At 43.2% G+C, this 11,518-nt stretch overlaps 1 protein-coding gene across 2 annotated transcripts; it reads left to right on the top strand.

Moving 5' to 3' along the window:
• Nucleotides 1-202: 202 nt before the first annotated feature.
• Nucleotides 203-10,732, top strand: kifc1 (kinesin family member C1). 2 transcript variants are annotated; one of them, XM_056419410.1, is made up of 17 exons: nt 203-595; nt 3,967-4,059; nt 4,529-4,628; nt 4,782-4,835; nt 4,994-5,077; nt 5,333-5,531; nt 5,627-5,792; nt 6,293-6,460; nt 6,547-6,660; nt 7,235-7,321; nt 7,448-7,645; nt 8,491-8,655; nt 8,752-8,890; nt 9,021-9,160; nt 9,260-9,333; nt 9,505-9,580; nt 9,815-10,732. In XM_056419410.1, the coding sequence occupies exons 1-17, from the start codon at nt 548-550 to the stop codon at nt 9,857-9,859; spliced, it is 1,950 nt and encodes a 649-aa protein (XP_056275385.1). In that variant the 5' UTR covers nt 203-547; the 3' UTR covers nt 9,860-10,732. The 2 variants fall into 2 exon arrangements, with proteins under 2 accessions (XP_056275385.1, XP_056275394.1); XM_056419419.1 differs by lacking the exon at nt 203-595 and adding an exon at nt 3,071-3,108.
• Nucleotides 10,733-11,518: the final 786 nt, after the last annotated feature.

Genomic DNA, 11,518 nt, shown 5'->3' with positions numbered 1-11,518 from the left:
TTTGATGTTTTTCCAGTGGTTGACTGACAGTTTACAATGTGTAAAAGTTGAAGAGAATAGCTCCCACAATTACAGTTGTTGTTTGGAAATTGTATATATAATAATATTGTGTATATATATATACACATACAATATATATTATATAATATATATATTATACAAAATATATATGATATCTATATATTATATTATATATATACATAATATATATATCATATTATATCTATATTAGATATATATTATATATATTATTTAATATATATTAAATATATATATTATATATATGTAGATGTGTGTGTGTGTGTGTGTTAGTCTACCATACACGTGCAGTACATGTGTGTGGGATTGCTAGTCATCAATTCTTTACTGTAGAATAGATCATCACCCCGTGACTCACTCTCAACCAATCAGAACGCTTGATTTCATCTCCCCTTATTATAATGTAGAATTGATCATCTGCTGGGACCACTGAAATAAAAGCACACCACCAACCATCGAAGATACTCCACAAACCCCTAGAGGTTCGGATGGGCGGGGAGATGCAGTGATGACAGTTGGTGTCATCGCAGGGCAGCCTGAGCCACATTTTGAGAGGGTAAAACATAATATTAAGAAGTTCAGACGTAGTGGGGCAGATAACTGTAACAATCGTTCAAAAGTGGATACAAGCACCAAATTTGGTATATGTATCCCTCTGGGGTCATTAATTAAATAAAGAACGTTAGCCACTTAAATTTCAAAAATGGCCCCCATTTTCCAAGATGGCTGCCAATTTTGCTGCTTGACAGACATATTCTGCCACAGAATTGTACCCATGGGACATTTTTACCATTAAATCCTCTATTATTTGCCCTTGGAACATCAATAATGTAAAAGATCGTAATTGGTGACATCTAGTAAATAACATGGAAAAAGACAGAAAAATGATTTAATATGAAGAATGTTTAATAAACAGAATGTATCATGTTATTGAGGAGGTTAGATCTATTTAGTTTTTCTGAGACATCTAAAATGTTTGAAAGTTCATTGCAGTTTTTTCTAGTCCAGACACCTACAGCTGCACAGAGCTGTACAGGTAAGACCAAACTGGTAACATTTGCATCTTCCTTTGCATTCTACCTTGCATCCACATTTGGTCAGCTGCTGGCAACTCTCTGCTATTGGTGATAGCTCTGTCCAGAGGACCTGCCACTGATCATCTTTCTTGGTCCATCCCCACTCAGAAGGACTCTCTGGTTCTGGTTGAAATGCTGTTGCCTGACTCCAAATGCAGCCTGCCTGGTAGGCTGCACGCTTTACATGCTGAAGCAATGCCGCTTTAGTCAGAGGAATGGCTTCGTATGACCGCTGTTTTCTAAGCAAACAAGTCCAACCTGGCATCATCCACTCCTGCTGCTTCACTGGATTTGTCAGACATCATGACCACAAACCTTTCTAAAGTCTTCAGGTCACTGTCATCTATTCTTGGTGGATAGTGGCTGAGTTTGGTGAAGACTTCAGAGGCTTCATCAAATACACCCCACGTTTGCCAAGCAGTCTTCTTCCCTTTGCCACGGAAGGCTGAAACAACATCACAGCCTGTAAAGGCATGGAAGAAAAGGATTCCTCTTCTCCTCTCTCTTCCTATACACTGACAGAGGTCATGTACAGGGATCCACCTCATGTTCACTCCTTGACCAAAAGCAATCCATAACTGTTGTAGACCTGCTGCTTGAAAAACTGGTAAAGCACTGACTGCTATAACAAGGACGTCTATCACTGGCTTTGATCATGATGTTTTTGCTGCCATTTTGGACTGCATGCTTGGCATGGACAAAGATCCTGGTGTCCGCTTCCTCATGTGGGCATGAACTGACTTCATCTAGGTTGATGGACTGATTGCTGACAGCTTGCTCCTCTTTGGTCACTATAAGCACATTTGGTGTCAATGTTTGTGCAACCTTGTCAGCAAGGAAGTGGAACAACTCAGTTTTATTGTTGTCATTTCTAAGAAAGTTCCGCCAGTTAGTTGGTATTTTGCCATTGCTGGTCACTTTCCTTCTGGCTCCATGTCCTCTCTTAGACCTGGTCTCTGCTTTCAGACTTGATTGCTGGTACACGTCAAAGACTATGTCTGTTCTCTTGTATTTCGCAGAGTATGCCTGTACTTTTGGGAGAAACTCAAATGATGCATAGTCGTCAAATGTCTTAGAGCTCCGTGGGGGCAAACTGTTGAGTGCTGAGCCATCAATGATAATGGTTTCTACTTCTGGTTTGGTATCATAGATTTTGACAAGAGACTCAAGTATGGCTGCCAACTGAGCTTTTTGAACAGTGTGGAGCCTCCCACCATCACTCAAGGCAGTTTATTATACCTCACAATTAGACTTATCTTTAGATTTATAAAGTGTATGGTGTTGTGTATCATTGTAATCCTTGACCATCAAAACATAGGGGTATACATTACCACTTTTCATTTATTGTGTTTGGCTGAAAAGATACGACGCAAAATACAGAATTTGGTTATGGAGGAAGGCAAAATGGTGGCCATGAATGCCACAAAGCATTCAATGATGCTGTCTATGGTATCATTGCAATCCTTGACCATCAAAACATAGGGGTTGACATCATCTTATATGTACTTTGATGTTTTTTTCAGGAGATATCATGGAAAACGCATATTTTGATAATGGCGGGAAATAAAATGGCCGCCGCGGCCGACATGAGCTTTTTTTGCGTTGGCTAACGTTCTTTATTGGAAGAGCAGTATCCATAGAGTAATTGTGCCAATGTTGGTGCTTGTATCCACATTTGAACGATTCTTCATCAAAAAATGCTGTTATCTGCCCCACTAACGTAGCTACATTGTAGTATAGCATGGGATGTGTTTGATCACTGGTCGCTAGACTAGTCTGGACTTGTCTTCACTGTACAAACAGCGTCTATCCCGCCCGAGCGGGACACTCCGTGCTTCTTACCAAGCATACGTAAAAACGGGCGGGATTTACTCTGGCTCAACCAATCACGGCCGCTGGTCCGGAGCGCCACCAAAACAGTTCAATTTGAAATTCAAACGAGCGGAAACAGCGAGTTGGAGTCAACCTTTACGAAAACTCAGCGATAGTCAAGGTAAATGGTTTAATAACTCAAAGCTTATTGTTTCTTTCATTTCGTATTTTAAGGAGGGTCCACAAAGCCTGCTTAGAGACTAGTTCCGGAAGTCAAATGTGGCTATTTACCTTTTATGCCCAAGGTAACGGGTAACCTAGCCGCTAACGTCACGCGAGCAAACAGCCCTCTGGTGGAAGCTGACGCAGTCCTCCTGACATGTTAGCTTCATATTAGCGTCACATAATGTTGTGTTGCGGTCATAAATGACTTTCTCATCATAGATGATGAATAATAATAATACATATATTATCACCTAATGTTGTAAAAAATGTTTATCAACCAAAACTATTGTGAACTTTAGCTACAAGTGTTAAACGTCTGTTTACTATGTAACGTTAGGCCTCATTGAGACGGCGATTTTGAGTAAATTAATAAGCATAACGTTAATGTATAAATTAGTTTGTTTCGCTATAACGTTACAACATACTCAGAGAAACAACAGAGGTACTATGGAAGCCTAGAAGGGGTGTGTTGTTTCTGTGTGTGTGTGTGTGTGTGTGTGTGTTTCTTTATGCTTTACACCTGTGTTTACCTTGAAATGACATGTCAAAGTGGCCGCTTTAAAAAAGGGCAGATAACAGCTGATGTTGGATGTCCTCAGGCCGGGCAGATTTGACCATGGTGTCAACTTTGAGTCGAGTTAAAATAAAGATGGTCAATAAAGACTCAGACATTTCCCAGTCTGCCATCATGGAGGTCTGGAGAAAGTAGCCAGCCCGACTGTACTGCTCACATACACACATCATATGCTCCTGATGGATATCTTGTTCTGCGCTGGTCTGTTTGCGTCATGTCTTCCCTCTCTCCCCTCATCAGAACATGTCCCGCTTGCCAGTCAGTTCAAGCAAGAGGGTCCTGCTGGCGAGCAGCAGCAGCTCAGAGAATGGACAAGATGTTGAGCCTGCTCAGGTTTGTACTAAAACCCTCTCCATCTTTTGTCACTTTTATTCTGCTGCTGCACCTCATGCAACCCGTTATCCAGCTCACAGCACCCAGGTGTGGCTCTATCGCACGTTCTTCACATTAAATATCAGTTTCTCTCTCTGCCATGAAGCCGATTATAATGTCTCACATGTTAAAGTTCTCGCTGCGGTAGTTCAAACAAGGTTTTGATTAAACCTCCATACTGAGTCCCGATAATGATCATTTCATGAACACAGCTTGGGTCCCCCACTGACCCTCATGAACAGATTCATATGTTGACTGTTTTTGATTGTTGTTGTTTTGTTTGTCTGTCTAACGTGTACACACCAGCCGCCAAGGCAAATTCTTTGTGTGTCATACGTAGCAAATAAATACTTCTGATTGTGATGATAGGTGTGCTAGAGGCTGAATCACTGCTGGCGCCTCACGCTGGTGGTGTTTCTTGTATTTGCAGAAGAAGATTCGCAAAGACCCCGAGCCCGTCAAACCACAAGCAGCGGCTACGATCATCGGCGGCCGGCGGCTTCCTGCCGCAGCAACCAGGGCACCCATTTGTAAGCGAGCTGAGAGTTTCAGAGTCTTTGTTTTTTCTGTACGACTGTATGAGATAATTTGAGGAAAACATCAAGCTTGTGTGTTTTAATTTGTGAGGTTATTGTCTTGTTACAAAACATCAACCTCTCCGTCCCACGTTGCCTCCCACACAGCACGGCCAGTCAGAGGCGTGGGCGCTGCCACCGTGGCGGTTGGTCCTTCCAGAGGTAAGACGAGCTAAGGGAATACGCTGAGCCGTGTTCTGTTGTGTCAGGATTGCAGGACTAGATGTATTACTATCGAAGAGATGTGGATCCATCGTGTTATTACGGTAACAACTGACTGATTTGGACATTCTTCTTTATTGGGTTGTTTTCCCCTTCAGGCGTCCTGAAACAATCTATAGCTTCAACTGCAGCAAAGGGAGGCAACGCGAAACCAACTGTTGCACCGGCATGCCCCAAAACAGGTGAATGAATCATTTCCACGTGGTTATTGTTCCTCAGCGAATGATGTCAAATCAAGTGAATTGATTATTGAGCTACTTGAAAAACAGTGTTTTGAGTTTAAGGCGGCGTTGCATCAACACAAGTTTATTTAATCTGAGATGAGTTTTATTCAGAGCTCTGCTGCACAATTCCAAAGAGGCGTGTGTAGACCAGTCTTGTTCCGTTGTGGTCTGAATGGACCTGTCACGCCTGTTGTTCACGCTCGTTGTGCACAGGTGTGGTCGGGGGCTCCAAGCGTCAACCATGGGACCTGAAGGGCAAGGTCATCGACATGGAGGGTAAGATCCGTAACTACCAGACCAAGGTCAAAGCGACCAGCCAGGAGAACGAGACGCTGAAAGGCACGATGGTCCAGAGTCAGTCGAGAGTCGCTGAAGTGGAGAAAACTGTAGCTCGTCAGAGGAGCCAGATCAGGTGCCGAGGACCGTTCCATTTGTAAAAGAGCGTTACGTCATCATAACGGCGGTTCATTCTGACGCCGCTAAATGTCCCGTCTGCTGTGGTTCCAGTGAGTATGAGGCGGAGCTGCAGGTGCTGTCAGGGGTGCGGGATGAGCTGGAGATGGTGTCCAGTGATAAGAGCACTCTTGAAAAGGAGCTCTCTAACTTTGAGAGCAAACACAAGGTCATGGAGACTCTGCGGGAGAGCCAGGAGACGGAGCTGCAAACTCTCAAGGTAGGAAGTCTGTGGCTGGAATACCAGCCAATACTGGCAAGTATTGTATAGCCTTAATAGAACTAGTGCGCTACCACAGGACTATTCAGGGTTCGTACGGTCATGGAAAACCTGGAAAAGTCATCGAATTTTAAAATGGTCATTTCCAGGCCTGGAGAAGTCATGGAAAAAACTTAAATCATCAAAGTTTTGGAAAAGTCATGGAAATGTGTTATAATCACATGTTCATTTACGCCGAGTTTGAAATAATTAATATGTTTTTTAAAGAAAGACGCTCAAAATATAAGCCGGCGTACGCTCTCAATACGCAAAATGTTCTATATTTTTAATGTTTATACCGAGATTTCAGTTTGGTCATGGAAATTTGTTTTAAAGTCCTGCGAAAGTCCTGGAAATCCACTGGTCAAAATGTGTAAGAACCCTGACTATTATTCACTCAAACTACTGAGCATGAAGGAGGTGAAGTGTGACCCGGATCTTTATCAATGTCTCCTCTCCAGATGAAGCTGTCGGTCCAGGAGTCGACTCTGGCCCGCCTGCAGGTGACCCTCAGAGACACGGAGGAAGAGGTCAGCTCTCTCAAGGACACTGTGGTCCAGCAGAAGGACGAGCTGCACGCCGGGGAGATGGAGCGCCGGCGGCTCCACAACGCCATCCAGGAGCTGAAGGTGAGGACACTTTATTTCTGTTCTCACCGTCCCGAGGGAAACGCTGCCGAGAGATGAATTTTTCTCATCGCCCTTTTTTCTTGCAGGGCAACATTCGGGTCTTTTGCCGGGTGCGCCCTCTGGTGGAGGGAGGCCTCAGCAAGCACATCCAGCTGGCGGCCAGCGACAGCACCACGATAACGCTGGCTAAAACAGAGGAGGTGAGACTCCAGGGGCCGAGCCACTTCGGACATGTGAATAAATAGATCCATCAAGGCGTTGTTGTCCTCTGCAGCCACAGGAACAGGTGGTAGCCACAGTTTCCAGGATGATTCTGACAGGGTTCGTACAGTCATGGAAAACCTGGAAAAGTCATGGAATTTTAAAATGGTCATTTCCAGGCCTGGAAAAAACGTAAATCGTAAAAGTTTTGTTAAAGTCATGGAAATTTGTTATAATCACATGTTCATTCATGCAGAGTTTAAAATAATTAATATGTTTTTTAAAGAAAGACGCTCACAATATAAGCCGGCGTACGCCTTTAATACGCAACATGTTCTAAATTCTTCATGTTTATACCGAGATTTCAGTTTGGTCATGGAAATGTGGTTTAAAGTCATGGAAATCCATTTGTCAACATGTGTAAGAACCCTGTTCTGAGCCAGTTGCATCATAGATAAGAAATTACTTTAATGAATTGGATGCCACAGTTAACATAACAAACGTGTTGTCGGGCTCCGTCAGACATGTTAATTCTTTGCTTTGATTTGACTAAAACTTAATTCTGTGTTTTAGTCCCACACAGGCAAAGCTGCTGACACTCAGAAGAACTACAACTTCAATTTTGACCGCGTGTTTGGCCCCCAGTCTTTGCAGCAGGAGGTAAACAACATGCATCAAAACGGGACGTGAAAGATTCTTCACGTTATCGTGAAAACATTTAAAGTATAAAATCCATCCGTTTTCCCCACCAGAGCGGCGAAGTCCTGATGCTTTTGTCGCTTCCAGGTCTTCGAGGAGATCTCGCTGCTGGTGCAGTCGGCGTTGGACGGCTACAACGTCTGCTGCTTCGCTTACGGCCAGACGGGCAGCGGCAAGACGTACACCATGGAGGGGGACGAGTGTGACGAGTCCAGAGGCGTCATTCCCAGAGCCGTGAAGCAGATCTTCAGAGCGGCAGAGAAACTAGCGGCGCAGGGCTGGGAGGTCAGTGGAGGAGGAAGAGGAGTGTACACGTTGAAGATCTTCTCTGCTTTTCACCCATCCTTAGTCGTGAGGGACCAGTGGGCTGCAGGGGAACACATCCAAGGAAAAGAGGCCGCTGTATTCAAAGTGAACCGTTGTTTATTTCACCCGCGGGTCGTTATTATGACTCGCCAAAAGCATTTTAAAACGGCCATAATTAAAAAGAATTCTGGCCACTTCAGTAGAAACATGTGAACACGTGCATCATCGCCTTTTTAAGTTGGTATGGGGAACCAGCAAATGACACTTCCAGCCGTGTTCGTGGCCATCTTGCCGACGCAAGGCCAACCTTCACTGTGTGAGTCTTTCTGGTCCTGAGGGAAACGTCTACGGCGAACTCTGTTCGTTATGTGCGACTCAAAATGTGTAAACTTTATTAATTGTGCAGACAATGGCTGCAGACAAGTCATTTTACTTCAGGATATTTTTATTAAATATTCTAGTATTGTCGCTGTAGAGGATGTCAGCAATATTGTGACTTCCAGGAACAAAGTTGATCTCTTACTGGACATCGGCACAACTTATTCAACTAAACAAAAACTCAGGACGTGGAATTTAAACTGATTCAGATACATGTGTATTATTATTATTATTATTACTAAAGTACCGTCGGACACATCAATAGGACAACACGATGTCCCAGAGACAGGTGCATCGGCGGCAGCCCAGTCTGTAGCTTTGGGGAAAAGAAGTCTCTGGTGTAGACTCACACAGTGATCCCAGCACCACCCAGCACAGCCGCTGCATGTCCCACCACCACCGTGCTCTGCCTCGGCACTCAGCCTGTCTGTGTCCGTTTGTCTCAGTTCACCTTCACGGCGAGCTTTGTGGAAATTTACAACGAGAGCCTGCGAGACCTCCTGTACTCCGGCAAGGCCAGCAAGAGGCCCGAGCACGAGATCCGGAAGTCCTCCAGCAACGAGGTGACCATCACCAACCTCACGTACGAGCGCGTCTGCAACGAGGATCAGGTACGGACCCGTCCACGGCAGACCTCCATGGGTAAACGACGATCCGTGTCATGTCCTCACGCCTCAATGCTCCGTTTGACACCCCCCACCCGCCAGGTTCTGGGCCTCATAATGTTGGCCAATCAGAATCGCTCCACGGCCCAGACGACCCAGAACGACCGCTCCTCCCGCTCCCATTCGGTGTTCCAGCTGGACATCGAGGGAGTGAACGTTGGCCGGGATGTCAAGTGCAAGTGTGCGTATACTCCCACGCATTACCCAGAATACAGCTCTGTGGTTCGGGTTGAGACGACTCATTTTAGAACCCGAGTTCTGCGTTTCTTTATCTCCGTTAAACCCGCTTGTGCGTTCATTTATTCGCTCAGCCACTCTGTGCCTGGTGGACTTGGCCGGCAGCGAGCGAATGCTGAAGAGTCAGTCTCAGGGCGAGCGCTTCAAGGAGATGACGTCCATCAACGGCTCCCTGTCCAACCTCGGCATCGTCATCACCGCGCTGGCCAACAAGGTCAGTCGGCACGGGGCCGAGCTCAGAGACGCCGCGCCTCCAGATTCTTATCTCTTTTTTTCTCCGTGGCATGACTTTAATACGTATTTGGGTTTCCAGGAGAGCTACGTGCCGTACAGGAACTCCAAGCTGACCTATCTGCTGCAGGGGTGCCTGGGAGGAAACAGCAAAACGTGAGCTCCGTCGCCAAAACCGCCTCCGGACACGAGTGGCCTCGGCGCCCTGAGGCTGCGTTGTGTCCTTTGGGCTCGCAGCAGCAACTCATTGATCTACAGGAAGTGGTTTTATCCATTATTTAATGTCTTCATTCTAATTACTATATTTTTCTGCTGTTCTCATCCCAGCCTGATGTTTGTGAACATTTCCCCCGAGACGGACAGCTTTGGAGAAACCCTAAATTCCTTGAGGTTCGCCAGCAAGGTGACAGCACGACTCCCGATGTGACACTGTAGATGTACTCACTGAGAGGGTGCAGGAGGAAGCTCCTTCAGATAACGGATATACAATAATGCTCCAGCTAGCTTATATTAAATCTTCTGTTTCCTTGACCCGCAGCTTGATTTCCCAGCATGTTGTTATTACCTCTTGACTCGTTGTTGTTTTTGCCACTTCCTGTAACAGCGACTGGTTTTTGACCTGTTACTCTCTCTCCAGGTGAACGACTGTGTGATCGGGACGGCAAGCGCCAACAGGAAGTAGAGCAAAGTGCTTGGAGGAAGAAGAAAAAGAAACATCTTTAGCATTTATTTAATGCTCCATTTTAATATTTTTAGCATTATTTATGGAGCGATCTCACTGACCCTGTGAGTGTTTTTGGACTCTTGGCTTGTGCTTTGTGCTGTTTTGGAACATTCCGGTGCGAACCAGTAAGCCGGGGCTCGGGGGTTGCCAGGTTGACATTCTTCAAACAATTCTTTGAACGTATATATATGAAATAGAAACTGCAAACCGAGCACCTGTAAATAAAAACAACCCGGAAGCAGGTGATGTTTGTTTGTTTGTTTGCCGTCTGCTGAGCAGTCAGTCAGTGACTTGCTGTATTCATTTCTGAGGGATGTGTGGATCACACTATCAAAGCCTGTAACGTATATCTGATCAAACACCAACATACAGAGTTCTGATTGCTGACTGTAATAAAGCTGTTATTATTTTACGTCACATTTGAATTATTACTGCATAGTATCTTAATTCCTCTAAATATAAGGTGACTAGTGTATAGCAACCATAGTTTCTGTTTTTGGAAGAAGAAGCTGATGCCTGGTTAACGTTGAAGCCCAGAAACTGAAACGTGTTTGTGTATTCTCGTGCTTTCGTTAGTGGTCACCAATAAAGCCTTTTAAACATTTATTCCAGTGGCTATGGATGGATGTTTCTAGTCTTTTTTAAATACCTATACATCTCAAGGTTTCTTGATTTATGAGGACATATTTTATCTCCATCAAACATGTCCTATATTAATAGGACCAGGTTTTTTCAAATTTAAATGTGTGTTTTGTATAAATTGCATAATAGTCGCATATAAATGTAGTGTTCTTAATTGAATAAAGACAGTCATTTGATGGGCTACTTATATTCCCTGTGCTGCTTGTTTATGTGTTGCCAATGCTTTTAGAAACAATACATGTTTTTATTAAATACATTTGATGTCCCTTGTTCTTCTTTCCAGCCACAACAGGCCTGACTATTCTAAAAAGGATTTTCATGGGAAAGGATTAATGTTAATTGCATCAAAACCTTTATCACTCACATTAGCTTCAGGTTGTGAACATTTGACATGAAGCAATTTCATATAATCATCCTTTACTTCAGTTACTTTTTGATTGACAGCATTTCATAAATGTACCTAGTATTTAAATATTTCATAAATGTACCTAAATATTTCATAAATGTTCCTACTTTCTAGTATTTAAATATTTCATAAGTTATCCTACTTTCTAGCATTTCAATATTTCATAAATTTACCTAGTATTTAAATATTAATTTTTTCCCCCTAGTATTTAAATATTTCATAAATGTCTTATATTTAAATATTTCATAAATTATCCTACTTTCTAGTATTTAAATATTTCACAAATGTACCTAATATTTCATAAATTTCCCTACTTTCTAGTATTTAAATATTTCATAAATGTACCTAGTATTTAACTATTTCATAAATGTACCTAATATTTCATAAATGTTCCTACTTTCTAGTATTTAAATATTTCATAATTGTACCTAATATTTAAATATTTCATAAATGTACCTAGTATTTAAATATTTCATAATTGTACCTAGTATTTAAATAGTTCATGAAGGGAGATTTATTAAATAAATGGTGGTAATTCGTTTGTATGCATAAATCAGAGGGGAAATATC

The sequence above is a fragment of the Pseudoliparis swirei genome, chromosome 1 (assembly GCF_029220125.1).
Source record: "Pseudoliparis swirei isolate HS2019 ecotype Mariana Trench chromosome 1, NWPU_hadal_v1, whole genome shotgun sequence".
Lineage (NCBI taxonomy): Eukaryota > Metazoa > Chordata > Actinopteri > Perciformes > Liparidae > Pseudoliparis > Pseudoliparis swirei.
The sequence above is the reverse complement of the archived record's forward strand: the minus strand, read 5'-3'. Positions and strand labels throughout refer to the sequence as shown.

Excerpts from the sequence above, each read along its gene's own strand:
- kifc1 (XM_056419410.1), top strand. The coding sequence starts at position 548 with ATGACAGTTGGTGTCATCGCAGGGCAGCCTGAGCCACATTTTGAGAGG. Across the intron at positions 9,161-9,259 it reads TCACCGCGCTGGCCAACAAG|GAGAGCTACGTGCCGTACAG; the intron begins GTCAGTCGGCAC and ends TTGGGTTTCCAG. Across the intron at positions 9,334-9,504 it reads CTGGGAGGAAACAGCAAAAC|CCTGATGTTTGTGAACATTT; the intron begins GTGAGCTCCGTC and ends TTCTCATCCCAG.